At 42.2% G+C, this 22,692-nt stretch overlaps 1 protein-coding gene across 1 annotated transcript in view; it reads left to right on the forward strand.

Annotated features, from left to right (window-relative positions):
- Positions 1–22,511, forward strand: part of GLG1 (golgi glycoprotein 1) — an 82,298-nt gene extending 59,787 nt beyond the window's left edge. Inside the window, exons 9-26 of the mRNA XM_063167879.1 lie at positions 1,429–1,550; positions 2,192–2,293; positions 4,172–4,325; positions 5,999–6,136; positions 6,920–7,006; positions 7,910–7,972; positions 8,644–8,757; positions 9,174–9,262; positions 10,082–10,199; positions 11,193–11,285; positions 11,823–11,960; positions 13,262–13,385; positions 13,725–13,867; positions 14,091–14,192; positions 14,833–14,940; positions 15,551–15,671; positions 16,583–16,689; positions 17,173–22,511. Coding sequence (XP_063023949.1) covers positions 1,429–1,550; positions 2,192–2,293; positions 4,172–4,325; positions 5,999–6,136; positions 6,920–7,006; positions 7,910–7,972; positions 8,644–8,757; positions 9,174–9,262; positions 10,082–10,199; positions 11,193–11,285; positions 11,823–11,960; positions 13,262–13,385; positions 13,725–13,867; positions 14,091–14,192; positions 14,833–14,940; positions 15,551–15,671; positions 16,583–16,689; positions 17,173–17,340 — 2,091 coding nt within the window. The 3' untranslated portion in view covers positions 17,341–22,511. The remainder of the gene's footprint in view (positions 1–1,428; positions 1,551–2,191; positions 2,294–4,171; positions 4,326–5,998; positions 6,137–6,919; positions 7,007–7,909; positions 7,973–8,643; positions 8,758–9,173; positions 9,263–10,081; positions 10,200–11,192; positions 11,286–11,822; positions 11,961–13,261; positions 13,386–13,724; positions 13,868–14,090; positions 14,193–14,832; positions 14,941–15,550; positions 15,672–16,582; positions 16,690–17,172) is intronic.
- Positions 22,512–22,692: the final 181 nt, after the last annotated feature.

The following is a 22,692-nucleotide window of genomic DNA, read 5'->3' on the forward strand; positions in this document are numbered from 1 at the left end:
ACACAGAGTATTCCCCATCCATGCAGGCTGTGTGAGTTTCTGCACCAGCAAAACCATAATATTCTTCTTCCTCTTGCAGTGACTCTTAGAAAGTTTGTAAAGAACACATCCAGTTAAGGTTTGACCTTAAGGTTCTGTTTGACCACTGTCAGAGATGTATAAAATGCTTCTTTTATTATTATTATTTAATGAAAATATCCCAAATTTTTTTTATAAGTAGTGCTTTTCTCAGCTGCCTGCATCCTTTAGAGGCTGAGGCTGGGCATAATTAAGAGCAAGTTGCAGGAAATCTGAGTTTGTCCCAGGCAATCTGTGGTCTCTCCTCATGACTGCAAGTTTCCCATTGGATAAATAGTGCTAGCTTGTATTTTCTCCAGTTCTCTGATGCTTTTTTCTTGCCTGTATTTTGTGATGTTTTTGCCCCTGAGAGTTTCCTGGGTGGTGTTTAGGTGCGGACTTTGAAAGGGGGAGGATAAAATTGTAACTGTGCTTTTGATTTAGTTGGGCTGAGGGCCAGTGACAAAAATCATTAACTAAGTGTCAAGATCTTAAGAGCATATAGACCATTTGATGTTGGTGTCCAATTGCCTTCTCAGCAACCTCTCTTCCCCCCCCCCCTTCAAATTTGTCAGCTGAGAATATTTGCCTGCCAAATGATGATACCAGTCTGCCTTCCATCAGTTTTTGGAAATCTACAGCTTGATGGAAAATGAAGTAGGGCATGGGGATCCTTGGCTGAGTTAAGGTCCAGAAGCTATCCTTGTCCCAAAACTGAGATTTACCCAAATTCTCTTCCCCTGGCCCAGCAGACACCTCCCAAATTAGTGTTCAGCTGGTATGGACTGTGTCCACATTTGATTTTGTAACATAGTGCTAAATATGCTAAGTGATGTTTCCTTATTAAAAAGAGAATTGTTTTTCTGCAGCTTTTGTCAGAATACTTGTTTCACAAGAAGAAAAGATAAAAAACTGGTTTAAACTTTGTAGATAGGCACACTATCTTAAGACATTGATTCAGGTTTCAGTTGTAAATAGTATTCAGGAAAATACAAAAAGTTTGTGCATTTGGTATTGTCAGCCTTATGGAATAAGGCTACCATCAAAGCTTAAGACAGATCAAAAATACAGTAAGCAAATAGAATTTGACCTGTTCTGTTCTGTAAATTGGTATGTAAGTAGTCAGCTTGCTCATGGCTGACCTTCAGTGTGTAACTGGTCTCATACAATGTTCCTGGGCTACTTCATAATGATAATTAGGGTCCAGCAGTGCTGGGGTTGGCAGCACAAGCTCTTAAAATAAAACACTGCAGAGCAGAGTTCATACATCATGGTGTTGTTACTGGCACAGAATTACCACACTGAGAGATTGTAAGTAGTCTCATTTATGTCTTTAACATTTGTTTTCCTGTCCACAATTCCTTTCTTCAGCTTCAAACCCTGATTCAGGAGACGGACCCCGGTGCCGATTATCGCATCGACCGCGCGCTGAACGAGGCCTGCGAGTCGGTGATCCAGACAGCCTGCAAGCACATACGGTCTGGAGACCCCATGTAGGTCCTCTCACTCAGAGCTGGGGCTTTTTTCCCTGTTGGGCATCCATGAAGGTTGTGTGGCTGAGCTGTAGAGACACTAAAACCTATCCAGACTAGTTACTCCAGAGCAGTCATACAGAGCTGCACTGAGATGTTTCCATTCTTGCTGTAAAAGCAGGCCAGTGTTTTTATAGGACTGGTTGAGCACTGGTGAAGGATGTAGCTTTCACAGGCACTTAGACTTAAGTTTGTAACATTTGATGTGCTAATTTCTCTAACCATGTAAGTCTCAAGCAGTATCACAAAGTGACAAACCTGGAAAGGCCAGATAAGCAAACCCATACTGCAGAGACAGGTTTCTCCTTTGTCTTCAGGTCTGAAAATGTATTCTCCCCTGGGCCAGATTTTTGATGGAATACTCCTTATGATTTTGTTGTATATCAGACTTGCTGAGATAACTAAAACAATGGAACATAAGTGTATATCAGATTTGTATTTGTTGTTTTAGATGTAGTCTTTTTGAAGGAAGAGAAAGATCTTCACTGAGTTTCAGCATCTTATCTCTGGTTCACTGGACGACTGATTTGGCAACACCAGCTGTTACAGGGAAGCTCAGCATTATTTTAACAGTCTGTGGCCTGACTTTTTCTTGTTTGCAGGATTCTGTCTTGCCTGATGGAGCACTTGTATACTGAGAAAATGGTAGAAGACTGTGAGCATAGGCTCCTGGAGCTCCAGTATTTTATATCTCGTGACTGGAAGTGAGTACTGTGAAACAAGATTTATCTTCACCTGTTGTTTGTAATAAGTGTTTGTATGCATTAGCAGTTCCTTGTAAAACAGTAGAGCTTGTGGTTGTTCAGAAGAGGACTTTCAAGTATGCCAGGTGAGTAGGGTGTTAATGCTTGTGTAGAACACTAAAAGCAAAAGCTGCTTAGAAAAGGTGTGATGCCACTTAAATCAGGTATTTTTTTAGAAGTGATGCAGCCTTAAAAACTCCTCAAGTTTGAGTTCTAAAATTTGTTGCATCTTTGATTAAAGAATTTTGTCTGACGCTGTTGACTACAAAGGTCACTTTCTCTGCAGGTGGCAGCCAGTTGTATCTACTCCAAGTGCTACAATATGGAACTTAAGGAAACAAAGTTTTTAAGTATAACAAAGACTCACTGTGTGAGAAGCTTCCTGCCTCCTTTTCTGGCTTTTTTCAATTTCTCTGTGTGATTACAGCCTGTGGAGCAGATGTAATACCCTTCAGAGCACTACTTTTCCATCTTTTTCATCCAGAGATGGCAGTGCTTTGTTTTAAATACATACAAAGCCCCTTGTGTCAGTGTTGGTTAGGATGAGGAGAGAATAAATTTGATAAACGTGACCAGTGAGGAAAGAGTAAGTGTTTGGCTTGTCTTCTAAAGAAGATTGAGAGGTGAGGAAATAGAGTACATTAAATGGGGTTGCTGCAAGAAATTGAATAATTGTTCTCAGTGGCCACAAAGAGTGTAAGGCAAGAAGTCCTGGGCTTTGATTACTGCAAGGAATGTTCAGATCAAACATTGTGAAAATCTTGACTCAGAGCAAGTTGTGTATTTATGGACAGCATTGCCAGTAGCTGAGAGCTGATGTGCTCTGTGAACCTTCTGCTTTTAAAGATGGGGCTTTGTGGAGCAGGGAGTTTAAGGCTTTTTGGCTGTTCATTTAGTCATCTGAGTAATTATCTCCATAGGTAGACAAGAATACTAAATTTTCCCCCCCTTCCTGTTTATCTTCATTGCTGGGTCTCCTGCCTGTACTGTTTCCACGAGGTAATTCATTGTTTGAGTCAAACTTAAATGATTGGAAGAAGGAAGACTGATTATTTGCATTTTCCTGGGAGTAAGAATAATACTAATTCATAATGCAGGCTGGGCAGCATTTGCTTTTATCTTTGTTCAACCACTGTTCCCCAGAACTGGCTTATGAATCTGTTGCACTGACTTTGTGCCTCAGATGCACAGAGTAGTAGGGGTTTTGTTGATACCTTTATCATTGTCTATATCATTGTGTCCACTGAAATCACTTGATTTTTTTTCCTGTAGTGTTTTATAGATATGAAAATTCCATTTTGGAAGGCTAGCAATATCTCACTTAGCTTTCATGTAATTAGACTTCATCTTAAGACATCTGCACATATATGCAAAGCAGGGGCACTGAGTTTGCAGTTGGCTCAAATCCAGGGCAGACAGAATCAATCCAACTGAGATTTTTATGGAAATGATGTTTCAGAATGGCAGCAGTACAAAGTGTAAGATATTACACCAGCAAAATGTGGTATGTACCTGCCTTTCTGCTGCTTCAGGGCATCAAGGAGATGATTTCTTTTCTCATGTGTCAGCATTTGGCTGGCATACTGCAGAAGAAAATGGGAGGTGCTTCGGGAAGAGTTGAAAATTTGATCTGTAATTAAATATTTTGGTGTTACTTAGGGAGTTGATTCCGAATTGAGTTGAGGCCACCTGTTGGTTCAGTTGGTCAGACACTGCTCCTGCGTGGTGTCCTGGTGGTGCCTGAAAATTGAAGTGGATTTTCTGCCTCCAGAGCATTTTGGGATATGAAAAACATTGCATGTTTGAGTGAAGTGCCAGCACTGACTCCTTTGTTTGCAGGTTGGACACGGTCCTTTACCGCAAGTGTCAGGGGGACGCCTCCCGCCTCTGCCATACCCACGGCTGGAATGAGACCAGTGAGCTGATGCCTCCAGGGGCTGTGTTCTCCTGCTTGTACAGGCATGCATATCGTACAGAGGAGCAGGGAAGGAGGGTGAGTGCTGATGGACACCTTGTTGCTGGTTGATCTGTGGTAGAAGGGTTGCACACCTCTTCGGAAGTTTGACACGCAATGCTAAAACTGCCAGAACTCAGACACACTACTTTAAATCATTTACTGTAGGTGGTGGTTGCACTGCTTTGGGTGCCCAGCTCCTCCTCAAGGGTGTCCTGAAGGTCTGGGTGGTTGTTCTGGTGAGGCAGAATAGGCCCAGCAGTATGACTGACCAGTGTCACAGGCCCATGGAGCGAACTGTGTGCTGACACCAACTTAACATTTCAGTTCAAACCCAGTACAAGTCCTCCCTCATGTCTTTCCAAAGAGGAATGTGATTCCTTGCAGATAGACAGCATAGATGCAAAATTGGTTTTATGCAAAAAGGAGTTTCAAGATCAGCTTTCCTTGGCTGTTGCTACTTAAGTTTTGATTTTTGCCCAGCTTCAGATTATATTCCATATAGTTCTTCCTGTTGATATAATGCATCCTTCCAGTTCTTTGGAGCATGCTGTACTGGTAAATGTGCTTATGCTGTCTTTGAAGACGACAGTGGGGATCTGACTTGCTGCCCTGCAGTCTGGAGATCCACCATAATCACATTTGTGGTTGAGAGCTGCTCTTTTCAAGTTTGCTGCCCTCTCGTGCCTTTAGCAGGGCACTCAGATGAAAGCACCTGGGTACTCAGTTCCATTTCTTTTGGCACTGTAGTGTACACAGTCCCTAGGAGTTGATGGGTTTACACAATGGCCCAGTTTAAAAATTAATTTCCACAGCTTGATTTAGAAGGTCTTTTGTGGCAGAGGTCAAGTATTGATTGAAAGCATCTCTTTTAGGAATAATTTTTTTTAATGTGGTTTCTTAGTCTGCTGAGTTGAGACTTTTTCATTCCATTTTATATTAATGCTGACCAGAGAAATCAATAGCCACCCTGCAAATAATCTATCAGAGAGAGAAAAGGTTTTAAAATGTGTTTTTCTTTTAGAAAGTAGGCTAAGGGAGCAGCTGTCATTTTGAAATTGAGTCTTGGAATAAACCCATGGGAGGTTAGACCTGTATTTGTTTCCAGTGCTGTTGACAGAATGCTAGGTAACTTCCAGGGGTTTGGATTTTTAAATGTATGCAACTTTAAGCTTCAACTGGTGCATTTTAGGTTGGATAAGCACCACACCAGTATCCCTTGGTTTCCTACAGTTTGTTTCTTCCTGTCTTGCAAGTGCTGACTCTGATATGCTGTGGTGCGGATTGCTGAGCAGAAATTACAGCTGGACTGTGTTGCCTTATTCTGGGCTTCCCATTTGGTATTAAGGGCATGAGCTATTTTGACTTTCTTCTCCACAGTCGGTCTGTAGCTTTGAGTGAAGGTGTAGCAGATTGCCTGGGGACCTGATCTGACATCTCTTTCATAAAGCAAAATAGAGGTTTAAAAATATAAAATTTAACTTAGTTGAATGAGAGGAGCATCTATCTAAACTAAAGGACAGAGCTCCAAGCTCTTTTGGAGCCCTCATTTCTTGTGGGGGCCCTGGCAGGCCTCTGCTGAGCAGTGCAGGACTTCTGTGCCTTCTGGGATTGATGATGGCATTTGTGGTCACTCTCACCTGACAGCATCCTGTTTGCCCTGTGTGAATTTAGGGACCCCATATGCCAAACACTCCCTGTTCTCTTTGCAGCTATCACGAGAGTGCAGAGCAGAGGTGCAGAGAATCCTCCATCAGCGAGCCATGGATGTGAAGCTGGACCCAGCCCTCCAGGACAAGTGCATGATTGACCTGGGGAAGTGGTGCAGTGAAAAAACAGAGACAGGGCAGGTACTGTACACAATATGTTACTTTGTTTGCAAAGGGTGGGAAAGATATAAAGGAGATAAAAGGATGTCTTGCTGCCTCTTGATAGTGGAAAACATGTTAAAAATTAGTGCAATTTGAAACACAATCTGCACTAGACTGAGACAGGTGGTGCAGAAAAGCTTTGCATGTTCAGATGTTAGTGGAATGAGAAGGGAGAAGGGGATAGTTTGCAAAAAGGGCTTTAAAGAAGCAACCCTATCTCTGTCAACCCTCTTATTTATACTATTCTATTACAAGCTTGATATTTCCCACATAAACTTTGTCCCATTTCCATTTGGCAAGTACTGACATGCTTCCTGTGTTTGTACAGAACCAAAGTAACATCTGCAGCTACTTAACAAAGTTTCAGCAGATACTTTCATGTTAAACTGCTGTGCCTGGAGGGCTGTAGTGAAGGGACCATTCTGCAGCAGGTGCTGTAGACACCCTGTCTTTCTGAAGTGCCCATCATAGGCTGGGTATCTAACCTCTCTTTAGGGTTATGGAAAGGGCAGATTAAATGGGATATTCCAGAAGTGAAAGCACATCATGCAGCTTTTGAGAACAAGTGGTAAGGTAACATCCTAGACCACCATTTTCAGTAATTACTATGTATGTGTGTTCTGGGAGTGCTAGTGGAGGAGTGGGATTAAATGAGATTTAGGACTTTACAAAAAGGAGGGCAGTTTCACATGTGTAATAATGTTTTAACCCCAGAATTTCAGCTTAGGTTCTTGGATCACACTAAGATGTCTGTTTCTGTAGGAGCTGGAATGCCTTCAGGACCATCTTGATGACTTGGTGTCTGATTGCAGAGACATAGTGGGAAACCTCACTGAGCTGGAGTCTGAGGTGAGTGGACTTCAGCCTGGGGTAAAGGGAATAGATGAGCGTGTCTAGTTAACCATGCCATTTTAATAATGATGAAGAAACCTGAGGTTAGAGGAGCTGTTGAAATGCAGCTAGGGTCTGGCATCAAAGTACATCCTTTTTACGCCATACAGTGGAATTTTTCCTGGAGGTTCTTGAGGAAAAGAAATAACCAACAGTTCAGGATTTCAGGCTGTTGATGCCATATCTCCTGCTTTAAAGGTCACTTATCGTACTAAAACTAAGATTTGCACAGGAACCCAGTTAACTTTAACACAAGTCAAGATATGTGGTTGGACTTGAGATTTTGGTCTTGCTTGCAAGTAGTTTTAAGTACTGTATTGCAGCTTCCCTCCCAGCCACAAAAATTTGGCAAGCAATAACCACCAGGTACATCAGTACAGGCTTCCAGTGACTTTGGCAGCTTTACTTCTTCTATGAAGCTGTATATTTGACTGTTAAGACCCAGACTGTTCCCCTTATCTCTTAAAATTTACACTAGGGAAAGTGCCCTAGGGAAAGTTCTCTTCCAGTAGTTAGAAACTTGGTTTTATCAGAACTATGCCAGATCTTCAACTCCTGCCTAGATGTAAGGTGATTTCTAATGCTCTAGCACCTAGTTTGGAGGAGAATGAATGAATTATCCAAGCCAGGAGTTTCTGTGGAGCCCAGGCTCTTCCCTTAAGCTGGAAGGCTTGTCTTGCATTTGCCATGTTGGCAAGAGTGAACCCTAGGATTTCCAGAGCTAAAGGGCAAAGCTGTCTGGATTGCATTTCTCAAAACCCTGTAAACTGGGTTGAGTTTGAGTTGTTATCACAGGTTTTTTTCCAGAGTCTTTTTCTCTTGTGCATTCACTGTGAAAATGAAAACCTGTCTTTTCTGCAGGACATTCAAATTGAAGCCTTGCTTATGAGAGCATGTGAGCCCATTATCCAGACATTCTGTCATGTGAGTAGAGTACACTGTAATGGTGTGAATATCTTTGAGGAAAAACTCAGTGGGAAAAATTAGAGAGTTTTAGTATTAGCTCTTGCTACACCTCAAAGGTAAAATCAGAGGTAATAATTTCCAAAAGTCTTTAATTAAAAATATCACCCTGAAATATAAATTCTTAGTTCTGCTTAATGTTTCTGCTGCTATCAGAGCCTTAGCATCAAAGTTAGTTTGAAGATGAAAATTGCTCTGTAGTTGGCAAAAAACACTCTTTACAGTGAGTTAAATACTAGACTTTTTTCCTTCTCCTTTACATGCAGGCATGTCTAACCATTGTACTCTGTTCAGCTGCTCAGCACTGCTGAAATAACTTCACTGGTGTAGGGCTGAGCAGTTAAAGAGCAGTGGAGGCCCCTGATTATAATATGTCATGTAAGCACTGTCTGCAGTGTGTTCTCCTGAGTCTGAAGTGTGTCTGTTTCTGAGATGGTTCTTTCCTGAGCTGTATAAACATAGCTGTGTGCTGCAGTTGTGTGGTGCAGCTCAAGGGTGGTCAGTTAATAGGGAGCTCACCATGGAGAGTGGAACTGCAAGTTCCATATTCCCTGGTCACAGTGGGCTACAAGAGTGTAAAACCCATGACTTGCAAAAGCAGTTTATTTTTATGCCTTTCCTCTCTTCTTCAGGAGGTTGCAGATAACCAGATTGATTCTGGGGACCTGATGGAGTGTCTAATACAGAACAAACACCAGAAGGAAATGAATGAAAAATGTGCAATCGGTGTTACTCATTTCCAGCTGGTGAGCAACACTTTTTTCTGCTATCAGTGGAAGCCTGTTCTGTTCTTTCAGGGTATGGCTGGGAATTAGCTAATTATGAAATTAGCTCCTTCTTTGAAATTGATTTTTTTACTGTATTTAAAGAGCTCTTGTGAATTCAGGCAGTTGTATTTGCAGGCCTGGTCATAAATGGTCACTTCTGGAGATGAATTTTTTTCAGCCCTTCCTTTCTCCTTGGCATTTGCTAGACAGGGTCCCAACTTCTTCAGCAGTGCAGCATTTCCCTTGCTTCCATATTACTAAGTTTGAACAAAAGTATGTGCTAATTGTGTGATTCAGCAAATGTTCTTTTGGCCAGCACTTTGCTTTTTTTTTTTTTTTTTTGTTTTAAACCCTGGATGACTGAAGTTGTTTTCCTCCTCATTTCTCTCTTTCAGGTTCAAATGAAAGATTTTAGGTTCTCGTACAAATTCAAAATGGCTTGCAAGGAGGATGTGCTGAAACTGTGCCCCAACATCAAAAAAAAGTATGCAGCTCCTGCCCAAACAGTATAAAGTGTAATTAAGTGACAGGGTATTTAATGATAGGACTGAAAACTTCCTTTAAAGACTGATTAGTTTGTATGTGTTCCCTTAGTGACTGTATTCTGGTTAAGGTAGAGGCCTGCCTCTTAAAATTACTTCTGCTTTACTCCTGGATAGAAGCCTGTCCTCTTTATTTTACTTGCTATGAAATTAGCTAATTATTACAATTAGTGGATTGCATGTCCCAGAATGTCTTATATCCTTGCTAGATTTATTGTCTTCTAAGAGGCAGACTACTTTTGTTCTAGTTGCTGATCTGGGAAGGGAAAATATCCCACTTGTTTAATCTGGTTTATTCACTGCAGTCTAAGGGATTTTTTTTAATGTCCTACTGCAATAGTGTAAGGCTAAATTACACACAAGGTCAGTCCTGTTTGTGGATAGCAAGACTGTTTGCATTTTATGAGGTAAATGCCCTTCCCATAGTGTAAAAGGATTGCTTGCAATGCTATGTAGGTATTCACCATCGTCTATTTCTGAGATGAAGCAAAACTTTTCTGAAGTGCTGACATGGCTTAAGAGCAGAGGGGTTGGTGGCATTTTGAATGTCTTCCTGTGTGCTGATCTAGACTCCAATTTAGGTTTTAATTGTGATATGGTTGCTTTACATAGAACTTACCCAGAAGTAAGCACAGATGCACAAGAATTTTATGCTATGTTTGGATTATTGCAGTCAGTTTCTCTGGTGGGGTAATCCAATATCAACCTTGTCTGGTCTTAGTGAAGGGTGAATGAATAAAAGGCTGTTTTCTTTACTGCAGGGTGGATGTGGTGATCTGTCTGAGCACAACTGTGCGCAATGATACTTTGCAGGATGCCAAGGAGCACCGGGTCTCTCTGAAGTGTCGCAAGCAGCTGCGTGTGGAGGAGCTGGAGATGGTAAACATGCCTGAAACTCTTGTCCTCCCCACTCTTGTAGTGAGGACCTTCCATTAAAGCTTCCTGGTTTGTCCACCTTTGGGGCAAAAAAGAGGAAGTTTGTTTGTAAGATGTATCTTATTTATTTTTTCCCCTTTTCTTACAAGGGCTCAATTGCCCTTCATGGTGAAAGTACTGATTGTCTGCTTTAATGCCTTTAAATGTCTTGTGAAGGCTAAGGCAAGCTAAATGGTCATTGGAATTTCAGCTAGAAGTGATTATGTTTAGTGTTAGACAGCAACGTGCTACACATTCTGATGTCCTTAACATCCTCTAGGAGAGAACAAAAGCTCCATTTTACAGACTGAGGAAACAAGCACAGATGAAGCAACTCGACTCCAGCTGCTTCAAGTTGCTCAATGGATAAATAGGAGTAGTGTTTGTTCTGGTAGGCAAAGCTGCCTCTCAACTTCCTGCTGCAGTGCTTGCAGTAATAAACTCTTAAGGTCTTTGTCCTGTAGATACTGTTTAAGTGTCAGAGCTTCACCTTAAGTAGGTCCATATCGGGAGAGGCAGTACTCTTGCCTTTGTATGGAGGAATTCAGATGTTGGGCATCACCAAAATCAGGAAACTTCATTCACATCCTCCAGATCACCTACTAGATGGGTGGCTGTTAATATGTCCTTTAGCTTTCATGTGGAAAGATTTTAGTTGTCTTGGACAGTTGTGATGATGCCCTTGTAGGAGAGGCATTGGAAATAACTTGCTAGCTCTATAATTTGATTTAAACTCTTTCTTCAGTCTAAAAAGCTGAGGAATAGCTGCAGAGAATTCCCAGGTTGATTTCCTAACACCACTTCTCACACCCAGGACCCCCCTTATATTCAAAGAAACTCAATGCCTATTGTGAGGGTTGCTTACTTTTTGTGAGTAGAGGTCTTCAGTTAAGAGGTTAAAAAAGTGAAATAGTCTCAAGTTCTACTTTAAGGCTCATGTTGTAATTTTTCCTGCAGACTGAGGATATCAGACTTGAACCAGAGCTGTATGAGGCTTGTAAAAGTGACATCAAGAATTACTGCCAGAACGTGCCCTATGGCAATGCTCAGGTAATGGAATTTATTAATAATTTACAATTTAATTTGTACTTTCATTTCAGAAAACTTTTGAAGAACACTTTTGCCCATGTAAGTGCAGCTTGAGATTTTCATTTTGATATCAGTCAAATATTTTGGTAGTACTTTGGAATGTTAATTTCTTTCTTTTCCACTGGCCCACTAGCATTAGTACTGGGTGAATGCAATGCTGTGAGCCCTTCATTCTTCAGTTTATGCTGGTGTCAAGCTATTAGCAGCTGTTTACTGCAAATGTTGCTAAAGATTTTGTAGGCATAATGTCTGCAGGATGAGATTTGTGGTTCTGGAATAAGTCCAAGAGACCCTCTTCATCTCATTAAATCTTTGTGAGAAAAGATGAGCTTAAAGCAAGTCCTGGAAATAAGCAATGGTAATGACTTTGATAAAATCTAGGCATTGGGAGCTGAACTGCCCAAATGAGATGAAGGTGGTCATTAGGGGAGCACATGGCTGTGTATGACAGAATTATATCAACAGTGTGTCCATTATGCTTGCAATGTTGTGTTGTAGATTATTGAATGCCTGAAAGAAATCAAGAAGCAATTGAGTACACGGTGCCACCAGAAGGTGTTTAAACTGCAGGAGACAGAGATGATGGACCCAGAACTGGACTACACACTCATGAGGGTCTGCAAGCAGATGATCAAGGTAATGGTAGTGTGCTCATTTGAGAGGGTGACTTGGAATATAAGAGCTCTGTCTGCTTTGAGCTTCCCATAAAGGCTTGTTACAACATTGCTGTGCTTGTTTCAGAAATGTGATTGCATTTTTGCAAAGTAATCTGTTTCTTAACTCTGAATCAGGCTGAGGTTTCTTCAGGGCTCTTCTCTTTCAACTTCCTGATCAAAGTCTGTGCACTAATAAATTTGTCTTCCCAACTGCCAGCAGAATTGGTGAGGGAAACTGTGCTGAGGCTCCTAATTCAGTTTTCATCCAGTCAATTTGGATTTGGATTGGCTTTTAGCAAGGGTGAAGAAGTTATGATTACAGGGAAGAGTAAAATCTTCAGTTCACTCCTGACCTGGTGCACACAGACTTTTATCAAATTGATAGGGCAGGCAAAATCATGTATAACTTCAAATTAGAAATGGAAGCTGGAAGTGGTACCATGTAGAAAGCAGCAGTGAATGTTCATATAAGACATTCTTTCACAGTAGCCAGAATTCCAGGCCCTGGAACACTAGTATTTGTGGTCTGTATGCAGTGACTCCATATTTTGTCTGATGAAGAACATCCTCAGAGTTATTTGCTCTCCAGTTCAGACACATGTTTTTAAAAAGAGACCTGGGATCTCATCAAAATAGTGACGATTTGGAGATGCAAAAGCCTTATCTTAGACCCACAGAATTAGTTTCTAACAGAAGAAATTAGGACCTTGGTCCTTGATCTGAATTTTGGGTAAGCTGGTTCACTTTTGACTATCTGATTCAAGGTGGGAATGGGCTAATTATTGTAATGAGCTCCTCTCTGCTTTCTCCTTGTGTGTGGTCTTAGTTTGCCCTGAGTGGCACTAACAAACTCTTTACTGTTGTGTTGTCCAAGCAGCATTTACACAGGACAGCAGTATGTGCATAGATTTAAAAGATTGAGTTTTTAGTTTCTAAAATAAATGGGAACAAAAGTAGTTGAGTATGAGACCTAATTTGGTAGGTATTTCTTTCCAAGCATACTGTTTCTTAACAATAGAAAATAAAGGGAATTTGCTTTTGAGAAAGCCAGTCAGGACTGTCCAGCTCAATGCTCAGTCCATAAGCAGGGACATTAAAGCCCATAGTCAATTCAGAGAATATCACTGAGATGTTGGAGCTAGGCAGGGTGGCTCTATACCTCTCTGTTGGGCAGGTCACTGTTCCCTTCCATGAATTGGAAGCTGGTGGTTGGGTTTGGGTTTACTTTTATGAAGTGCTTTTAATGATGCAGCTTGTTGTGTTTTGGGGATTTTTTTGTAGCGGTTTTGTCCAGAGGCGGATTCAAAAAACATGTTACAGTGCTTGAAACAAAACAAGAACAGTGAAGTGATGGATCCTAAATGCAAGCAGATGATTACCAAGCGCCAGATTACACAGAACACAGGTACCTTCTTCTGAAACAAAACCAGAACTTGCTTGCCTGAGATGTTCTGCACGGCTGGAAGAGTATCAGTTTTGTTTTATTCTCCTTTGGTGTTTTCTGTGTACACGCTGACCTTAGTCAAATTCTTGAGGGTCAGCATGTGTTGTTGAATTCTCCTTATTCCTGAAGCTCTTACCTCACAATTTGAAATTCTGTTATGAAAAATACTATTTTCCCCAAAAATTATGTTCCTTGATGGTATATCATCATCCAGGAAATTTCTATCCCATCTCTGAGTGCTGTGCTCTGTAATCTGAAGAGATGTGTGCTCTAATAAAGTTCTGTCATCTCTCTGGTTAGATTACCGCTTAAACCCCGTGCTCAGGAAGGCATGCAAAGCAGACATACCAAAATTCTGCCAAAATATCCTGAATAGGGCCAAGGATGATACAGAGTTGGAAGGTCAAGTCATCTCATGCCTGAAGTTGAAATATGCAGATCAGGTGAGTAGAGCTGGTGTCTGCAAAAGAGAAAATGTGCAGATTGTGCTGATCAACAGTCATTGAATAACAAATAAAATTTGGGCTTGTGGTGTGTTCAGCGTATATAACAGGCTAAAGGGGCTTTTTATGTTCCTATAGAAATATTATGGAATACAGGTTAATGTACAGAGTGGTTGATTCCCAAAGGTCATTGAGTGAGTTAGTGACTGTCTCCTCCAAACAGCGTCTCTCTCCCGACTGCGAAGACCAAATTCGAGTGATAATCCAGGAATCAGCCCTTGATTATCGGCTGGATCCCCAGCTTCAGATGCACTGTTCTGATGAGGTAGGAGAGTAACTCCATAGCTGCTTTTGCAGATGAAAGCTCCCTTTGTGTAACAGGTTTTTGTTTCTCAGAGCATGCTTTCCTAATAAGTAAAACAAAAAATTCCCTTTGAACTGCTTCTTGCTAGTTAGATTCTCTGCTGTGACTTTTGTCCGGTACACAAGAGTTGCAGTTTCCTGTGCATTGCTAATATGAAGTTAATTATTTCATCTGGGATCTTATCAGTACTTGTGGCTATGGAAAAATCCTTCTTTCCAATTGTCAAAAAGAAGTCAGTTCTCTGATCTTGTCAGCCTTAACTGGAATACAGTCAGGCTTTGAGTTTTTATGTTTAGTAACAGAGTTGGTCATGCTTCAAGTGTTACTTATTTCATACTTGCACATTTTTTCCATGCTGTTTTCTTCCCTGCCCTCCTCGTCAGTACAGTGATATTGACTTCTTGCTGCTGGCTTTCAAAGGGTTATGCATATTGCATGAGCCAGGCTGCATTTGGCTTTGGGGATTTTGGGGGGGAAGGAATCTCATCATGTATTCTTCAGCTGCACCCTGTGATGAACTAACATATTGAGATATAAAAGTGCTAAAAGGCAAGGATGATTGTTGTGAACTACTTATGTTAAAACACCTCTTTCAAAATAGATTTCCAGCTTGTGTGCAGAAGAAGCAGCAGCTCAGGAGCAGACTGGGCAGGTGGAAGAATGTCTGAAAGTGAATCTTCTGAAAATAAAAACTGAGATGTGCAAAAAGGTAAAGAAAATAAATTGGTTGTTCTAAAAAGTTTCCATCCCTGCAGAAGTCTGTGATTTTTTCCAGATCACATCCTAGGTCATATTCTAGCTAGTATGAGGCCAGAGTGCTGAAATTTCCCTATATGTCTCAGTTCTGGCCTGCAGTGATTCAATTCAATTTCAATTTGCCAGTGAAAATTATGTTGAAAGTTCCTCCTTTGCAATTCCAGACTTGAATCCTTTCTTGATGATGGTTGCCAAAGGTTCTTGTTACTAACCTCCTTCTTGTGCTATCTCCATTGCAGGCTTTCTTAGGCCCAGGCTGTGTGTTTGAGGGCTGAATGAGTTGTGCCATGACTGTGGCACCTGATTTTAGTTCTAACTGAAGTAGTCCTGGCATACTGCCTTTGTCTTTTAGATTAATATGAGTATTTTAAGGAATGTTACAAAGCAGGACACTTAATTAAGCCTAAACCAGCATTCATATTATGTCCTTATCTGAGGACAGTGGTGGATTTTCTCACCGTGCTGGATTTGAAAAGATGATACACCTTTCAGAGACATTGATCAGCGTGAGTTTTGTTCTGTCTCCTTTTTCTGAGACTTCCTTGTAATTTCCTCCTCTGCAGGAAGTGCTCAACATGCTGAAGGAAAGCAAAGCAGATATCTTTGTTGACCCAGTGCTCCACACAGCCTGTGCCCTGGACATCAAACACCACTGTGCTGCCATCCCGCCAGGGAGGGGACGCCGTAAGTGCTCGTGCTGTGCTTGTGTAACCTCTCAGCCTTGAGATACTTAACCTGCATTTCTTACCAGTGTAATCCTCCATACAAGGTATTTCCACCAGTCATTTGTAGACACCAGGATGGAACAGCAGCAGAAGTGGTAGATTAATGGGAGTTAAGAAGTCTTTCCTTGTGTCCAAGTCTGTAGCTTAGAGAGGGCTCTGCCTGCAAGTGCTTGATTGGCAGTTGTGCATTAAAAGTCTGGAGTTGGTTTAACTAAGTCTGTGGTCTGCTTGCTACGAGCCAAGTAATTCTTCACTGCAAAGCAGAAAACATCTAATTAGGGATTAGTAAAGTATGGCAACATAAATAAAAAAATACAAAATTTTATGCCTGTGTCTTATATGAGCATTTAAACGAGCTTATGAGTTAGTTGGCCAAGCCCCTCTGTGGGCACCAGAACACTGTGATCCCATTTCCTTTTCACAAAACTGTGTGAAAAGTCAGGAAGTTAAACCTTTCAAAATGTATTGTTGTTCAAAAGAAACGCCTAACACGCCTAAGGAGATAAGGTTGTGTTTTTTCCGAACTGAATTTGATCTTAGCTCTTTCTAAAGGCTGGTGGCATGGAGTTCAGAGTGTACAGCTCTTTGAAGGTGCTGATTTATAAAACTTCATAAAATCTCATGTAAACCACATGAATTATATATTGGATACGTACTGTAGTTTCTTTTTGGAAGTAAAAATTCCTTGCATCTCCAAATGCAATACTGATCATGAATCTTGGTGAAATTGCTAGCTTCAGGCATAGTCTGCCAGGTCTGTTTAGAAAGCCTTGTAACCATCAGCCTTCATGAGAGTGGAAGAGCCCTCTCTGCACCATATTATCAGAGCCACTGTTTCTATTTTGTAACACCATCTTCTGCACATTACAGAAATGTCATGCTTAATGGAAGCTCTGGAAGATAAGCGTGTGAGGTTGCAGCCTGAATGCAAGAAACGCCTTAATGATCGTATTGAAATGTGGAGCTATGCTGCAAAGGTGAATATGTAAATTATTTCAATTTTTTAATGCCTTAGATCTTTCTGTTGCAAGGTATTTATGAAAAACTTCAACTGTAATGAAATTCTTGTTTCCAAATGAAGTTTAGTGTTTTGAGTTTGGTCCAGAAAAACTGAAATCAGGTTGTCTTCTTAGAACTTAGATCTTATTTTCACAATGTCTGGGATGTGTCCCTAACAATGCAGAATTAAACTATCTTTTGTGCACACAGGGCTTAGTCTCCTGCAGAGAAGGTGTGGGGCAATGAAATAGGGGCAGGAAAACTTCCTGTTATAAAGGTGTCTCCTGAACAGCAGCTCCTTCAGGTGAATCATTGCAGACCTGCTTTTTTCTGGTTCAGGCCAGTTGTAACAATGACAGGACGCCGCAATAGCAGCACCGGACACTAAAGCTGGTAAATGTCACAGCTGAGGGTTGCATGGAAAGCACAGCTTGGCTCATTTATTCCCTTTTCACTTCCAGGTTGCCCCAGCAGAAGGCTTTTCTGACCTTGCCATGCAAGTTATGACCTCTCCATCCAAGAATTACATCCTGTCTGTGATCACGGTTGGCATCTGTGTACTCTTCCTCATCGGCCTGATGTGTGGACGCATCACCAAGCGGGTGACAAGAGAGCTCAAGGACAGGTAGAGCCTGGATTGCCTGCTGAAGAAATGCCTGCCCAGTGCCCAGTTTTGTACAGCCCTCCTCTGTATAGTCTACCCACCCCCTCTTGTGAGAGGAGAATTAAAAAAAAAAAATTTAAAAAAAAAAATTAGAAAAGCAGCAGGTGTTGGCTCAGTTTTCCCATCCTGGATCTCATCCATGGCATCTTCATCCTATGAAAGTTTGTGTGCAACATTGGCAGCCCAGCCAGCAGCTTTTGTTACCCCTTTGTTAGCAGACTCTCGTTTACCTGCCTGTAGACAAGTCTCTGTTGTACTGTTGGAACTGCCTTCACTCTCCAAATCAGACTGATATGACCTGCAGCTCAAGCAGTTTTTAAGTAAATTTTTAAAGACAGACATATTCTGCATACCGACTATATGATTTAGGTAATGGTTCATACTGAAATCTAGTCATCCTCTGTGGCTGGGTGAAGTTGAGGCAGGAAATTAAAGGGTAAATTGCATCTTACACCACAGCTGGCCTTGTTTTGGACGTCTTGCTCGTCTGTGTAAAGCATCTTCAGAGCATAGTCTTGGACAACCTAAGGACACCAACCACTGGTGTCATCTCCTAGTGAATATCCTGCTTATGTGACTGTGGATTTTTTTGGCTGAAAAGATGTCCTTCCTTTCTTCCTCTGCTGCTCGCAAGATAGAATAAAATACTGACCAGGATTGAGTACTCATGTGAGCTATACAACTTGTGTTTCAGTAGATTAAAGGCACGATGTAGACACGAGGTATGTAGAGCCTGTCAGTAGTGAACAGTGTCAGTGGGCAGGAAGTGCTCTGAGCAGTTACTCAGTCAACTTTTTTATTAGCAATGATGCAGTAAAATTCTAACACTCCTTTTATTTTACCTTGCTACTGCTAAGCTGTTACCCTTCCAAATTAACTGTGTGTAGATGGTACTGGCACACTGGCAGTGCAGTGCTCTGTCAGTGATGCAGAAAGCACCAGAACACCCATTGTCTTCTCTCTCTGTGTAATGGTTACCTGTGGGTTAGCACTGTGGTTTGTAACCACACTCTGGATCTTAATGGTTTGCATGGTGGCACTGAAGAGTGGCTTTCATCTCCACAACTACAATTAATGGCATTTTCCTGGGATGTAGGACACAGGTGCCAGTCCTGCCAAGTGGATGGAAGAATGATAGTATGGTATGAAAGGCAGAAACATCTGGATCTTAAAGGGAAGTAGCTTTTAGCTCTTGCATAGTTACCATCAACATGTGCATTTGTGCTATGTATAGTTATACTTCCAGAACCTGATACTTAGACCCAAGAGCCCAGAGAAGGTGTTTTGGAAAAGCTGCACCAGTAGTTGTGGCCTCTTCTTACCATCATCTGTGTTCCTCAGGTACAAGGAGATGTGGAGCTCATCAGGCAGGTGCTTTGACTGAAACATGGGGTTGTTGATGAAATCTAGAAGATGCTGCACAAGAATCAATGTGTACAGGAGGATATGTTTGATTCACCTTTAGGACGTGCTTACCCATGGGTGCTGTGGTAAAAACCATGTGCCTGAAAGTGTCCAGCTTAGGCTGATGCTTGAACCATAACTTTATTTTCCCACTTAGCACACTCCTGTGTAAGACCTGGCATTTCCAGTTCTCCCCATTGTTCTCTAGAAGAACAGTGGAGGTGGTTTTGAGACACTCTGGAGTGTGGACCAGCTGATTCTGGTGATGCTGTACACACAGAATGGCATATACCAAATATTGTGAGCTTTGGCTATGACTTTTTGCTGAAGCTTTTTGCAAATATACCTTCATCCTGCTCATGGCAAACTAGTCTGGGTTCAGACTTGCTATGTTAGTGAGTCTCACAAACACTTCTGGTTTTGTAGCAAAGTACTGTGAACACAAACAAGCAACAGCAAAAGCCTGAGCAATGAAGTTTCAGTGGAGAGTTAGTGTATGGTAGGATTGCAGTTAAGTGGTGAGGTAAAACTGAATTTAGGCCTTGAATTCCTTCTCTTGCCCCTCCTCCCTGGTGCTAAGGGAGCTTGCCTGGCTGTCAGTCAGCATGGAGCAGAAGAGAAACAGTTAATTTGGTCTCTTGAGGTAGCACAGGTGTATAACTCCACAAATATTAGTTTGGCAATCAGAAGTGTGTGTTGTATCACTTGAGTGAGTGTTGAAATGACTGCTGTCAAGATGGGTGTGCTCACAGAGCTGCCAGCAAGGGAAGTGGGATCTCGGTGCAGCCTTGCTTGCTGGCACGAGCCCTGCTTCTCCAAAATGTCTATCTGGCATTATTAAATTGCCATTGGAGGGCTTTTTTTAAACTGTTGTGACTTTTTGAGAAGGCATTTTGTAACTTGATTAGCTTGAAAGGCCTAATTAGATGGTTTATTGTCTAGAAATAGCATCTTCCACTAAATTCCAAAAGACATTGCAGTGAAAATTGTAGGTTTGTAGCCATAGTTCCAAATGTAAACCCTGTTCAGCTCTGAAGGTGACTTTCTTTACTTTCAGATATAAGGCTTGCTGGGTTTTTCCCTTTTATATTTGGAGGAGGTTATGGTAAGGGTGCCTGAAGCATGGCAGTAGGAGTCTGTGCTCTGCAGTGTATTAGTCTGTGGTTGGTGGTGTTTCTGCCAGTGTCAGGCTCACAGTTTGTGTGAGTGCACTGTGATGCTGTTAGAGGTGTGTGGCCCAAGGCCTTTGGAAGAAAAAGTAGGATACTAAATAAACCTTTTGTCACAGTAGACACAGACCCACCTTTTAAAGGCTGACAAGGTGTTCAGGCCATTTTATCATGGAGTATATTATCTTTAATGTTTTAAAAAGGGATCTGCTACCACTGGTGATGACCAGATCTGGGTTTTTTCCCAACTAAAAATATACAAGTCACAGTCTTGAAACATTCTTCTCCTTTTCATGTATGCCTAAAAATCTAGAGGTTTTGCAAGCAGAGAAACCCACAGGAGCACTCTTCCAAAAATAACCTGGTTGTGCTGTTGCCAACACATCATCTTGCCTGCAGATAATCATTTTCCACTGCAGGGAAAGAAAGAAAGAATCATAGAACAGTTTTGAGTTGGAAGGGACCTTAACACTCATCTCATTCCAACCCCTGCCTTGGGAAGAACGCTGCACACTAGACCAGGGTATTCAGAGTCCCATCCAGTCTGGTCTTGAACACTCCAGGGATGGAGAGTCCACAACCTCTCTGAGCAGCCTGTGCCAATCTCTCAACACCCTGGTAGGAAGCTGTGAGCAGTGGTTGTAAGAAACACTGCTGTTGCCTTGAATTTGAGAAAGCCTTTATAACTTCTCTGTTCAACAGTGTTAGCAGTAGCTGCAGTCAGCCAGGACAAGTGGGTTGGTGTGGAAGAGCCTGTGGTAGTCTTTCCTCTTCATGATCCTTACCTCTCACTGGATAAATCTGCCTTCTACTGAATGAAGTTTAGGAGATGGTGAGACTTGTTGCTGGTGCTCAGGGCGTGGATGGAAGAGCTGGATGTTTGGGATCTGGCAAGGCATTCAGCTCTCCATTTGCTTCCTGCTGCTGCTGCTGTGAGGGTTAAAAAGGCTTCCTAAAGGATGGCATGTGTGTCAGGAACTGTGCATGATGTGCACCTCTATAATTCACTCCTGCTAGCCTGTTACAGTTCATTCTCATTCCCAGTAATGAGCTTATTTATTGTTTACCTAGGGAGTCTAATCAAGTCCTTTTGAGAATTTCAGCTTGGGATTCTCCTGCCTCACTTTTGTCATTAGGCTACTGGAGTAACTCATCTGGGTGGGAACAAAATTCCTGGCACCTGAAGTATTGCCCACCAGACTGGGCTGAGTATCCGTTTTTCTGTGTCACTGCAAAGGGCTGGAAAGACCCTAGTGAAGGTTGAATAATTCTGTAGCAAAATGTTAGCATTTCCTCCAGAATCTGACACTGTGATATAATCAGTGTTGCTCTGAAAGAATCCACAGTTAAGTGCATTGTATGGAAAATAAGGGTTGTGACTGTCTCGAGTACAGAATCTAACTGCAGGTAGGTACAGAGGGAAGAAATGGGATAAGCCAGAGGGACTGCTGGAGTCCCACAATGTTGTAGAGGAATTGTGTTGAAGCTGGATGGTGATTTCTGTTAAAATACAACGTTATTACTTAGTGAAAGAAGATTGTAGGGTTTTTTACTTTATCGGTTTTGTTTAGGAAAAAAAAAAGGTAGTTTTGAGGTGTGTATGAGTGCACAAGTGTGGTATGAAACCAGAATATTTCATCTAGCACCTCTGTCCCTATTTAAAGGACAGCTCTGTGGACTTAAACAACTCTAGTGTGGGTTTGTGTAAGAGCACGTTCCTCATTCTGGGGTTCAGATCCTCCAGGCAGCTCCCAGGTATTGATCTTTGTGCAGTGTCCATGTTTGGGAGCCATATCTGCCATTTTTGCTTCCACCGATGAGTCATGGTTAGGGGAGACCCAAATCTCACACGTGCCAGAGAGAATTCAGCTGGCACTACCAGTGTCCTGTGCTGGTGGAATTCTGCATCTGCTCCGCTGAGTTCCTGAACGCTGTCTGGGGTAGGGAGGACTAACAGCGTTGCTCTTCACTAGCCAGAGGCGAGATTTCCTCCTTGCACAGCACCCAGATTTGATTCCATAGCTACCCAAACGCAAAGATCCCTGCCAGGGTGAATCGCTGCACCCTGAGCCCCCAGCCCTGCTGCCCCTGCGTTGACTGAGTTAGATAGAAGTGCTCGCCTGGGAAATCCTGAACTAGGAGCAAAGGGAAAGGGAAAGGTGTGCCTGCCCCGTGGGAGGGAGGATCCATAGCTGTGGGTACGGGCCGGGTGCGGGGGAAGGGGCTCCCCAGCACCCGCAGTGTACAGAGCAGACCCAGCGGATTCCTGTTGTACAGCAGATGCTGTTTGAACGTAGTCTCTTTTTTTTTTATTATTATTATAATTATTTTTAAATGTGACATTAACGAGACTTTTTTTTTTTTTGTAAATTGTTTACCCTTTCTGTGTATAAATCCTGGCCGCTCCTTGTTTCAGTTTGGGTTTTTTTGTTTGGTTTTTTTTTTTACATGTCCATGCTGTGTAATTTTGAGATGTTACTGAACTTCTGAACATAATAATGTGCATTTTTTTTCTGTACAGATGAAATGGGAGAATTTAATAAAAAGAGTCTGCAGGTTTGTACTTGTGGTGGTTTATTTCTGAGGGGACGCGCGTGGGGGGAGGGGCCTCGCTTGGCCACGCCCCCGGGGCCGATCGGGGCGGGTGACGCACGCGCAGGGGCGGCTGTCGCGCGGCGGCCGCGGCCGTAAAGCGCGGAAGGTCAGGCCGGCCTCCCCCTGGCCCAGGTGAGCCGGCGCGGCCC

Source organism: Melospiza melodia, chromosome 13 (genome assembly GCF_035770615.1).
Source record: "Melospiza melodia melodia isolate bMelMel2 chromosome 13, bMelMel2.pri, whole genome shotgun sequence".
Taxonomy (NCBI): Eukaryota; Metazoa; Chordata; class Aves; order Passeriformes; family Passerellidae; genus Melospiza; species Melospiza melodia.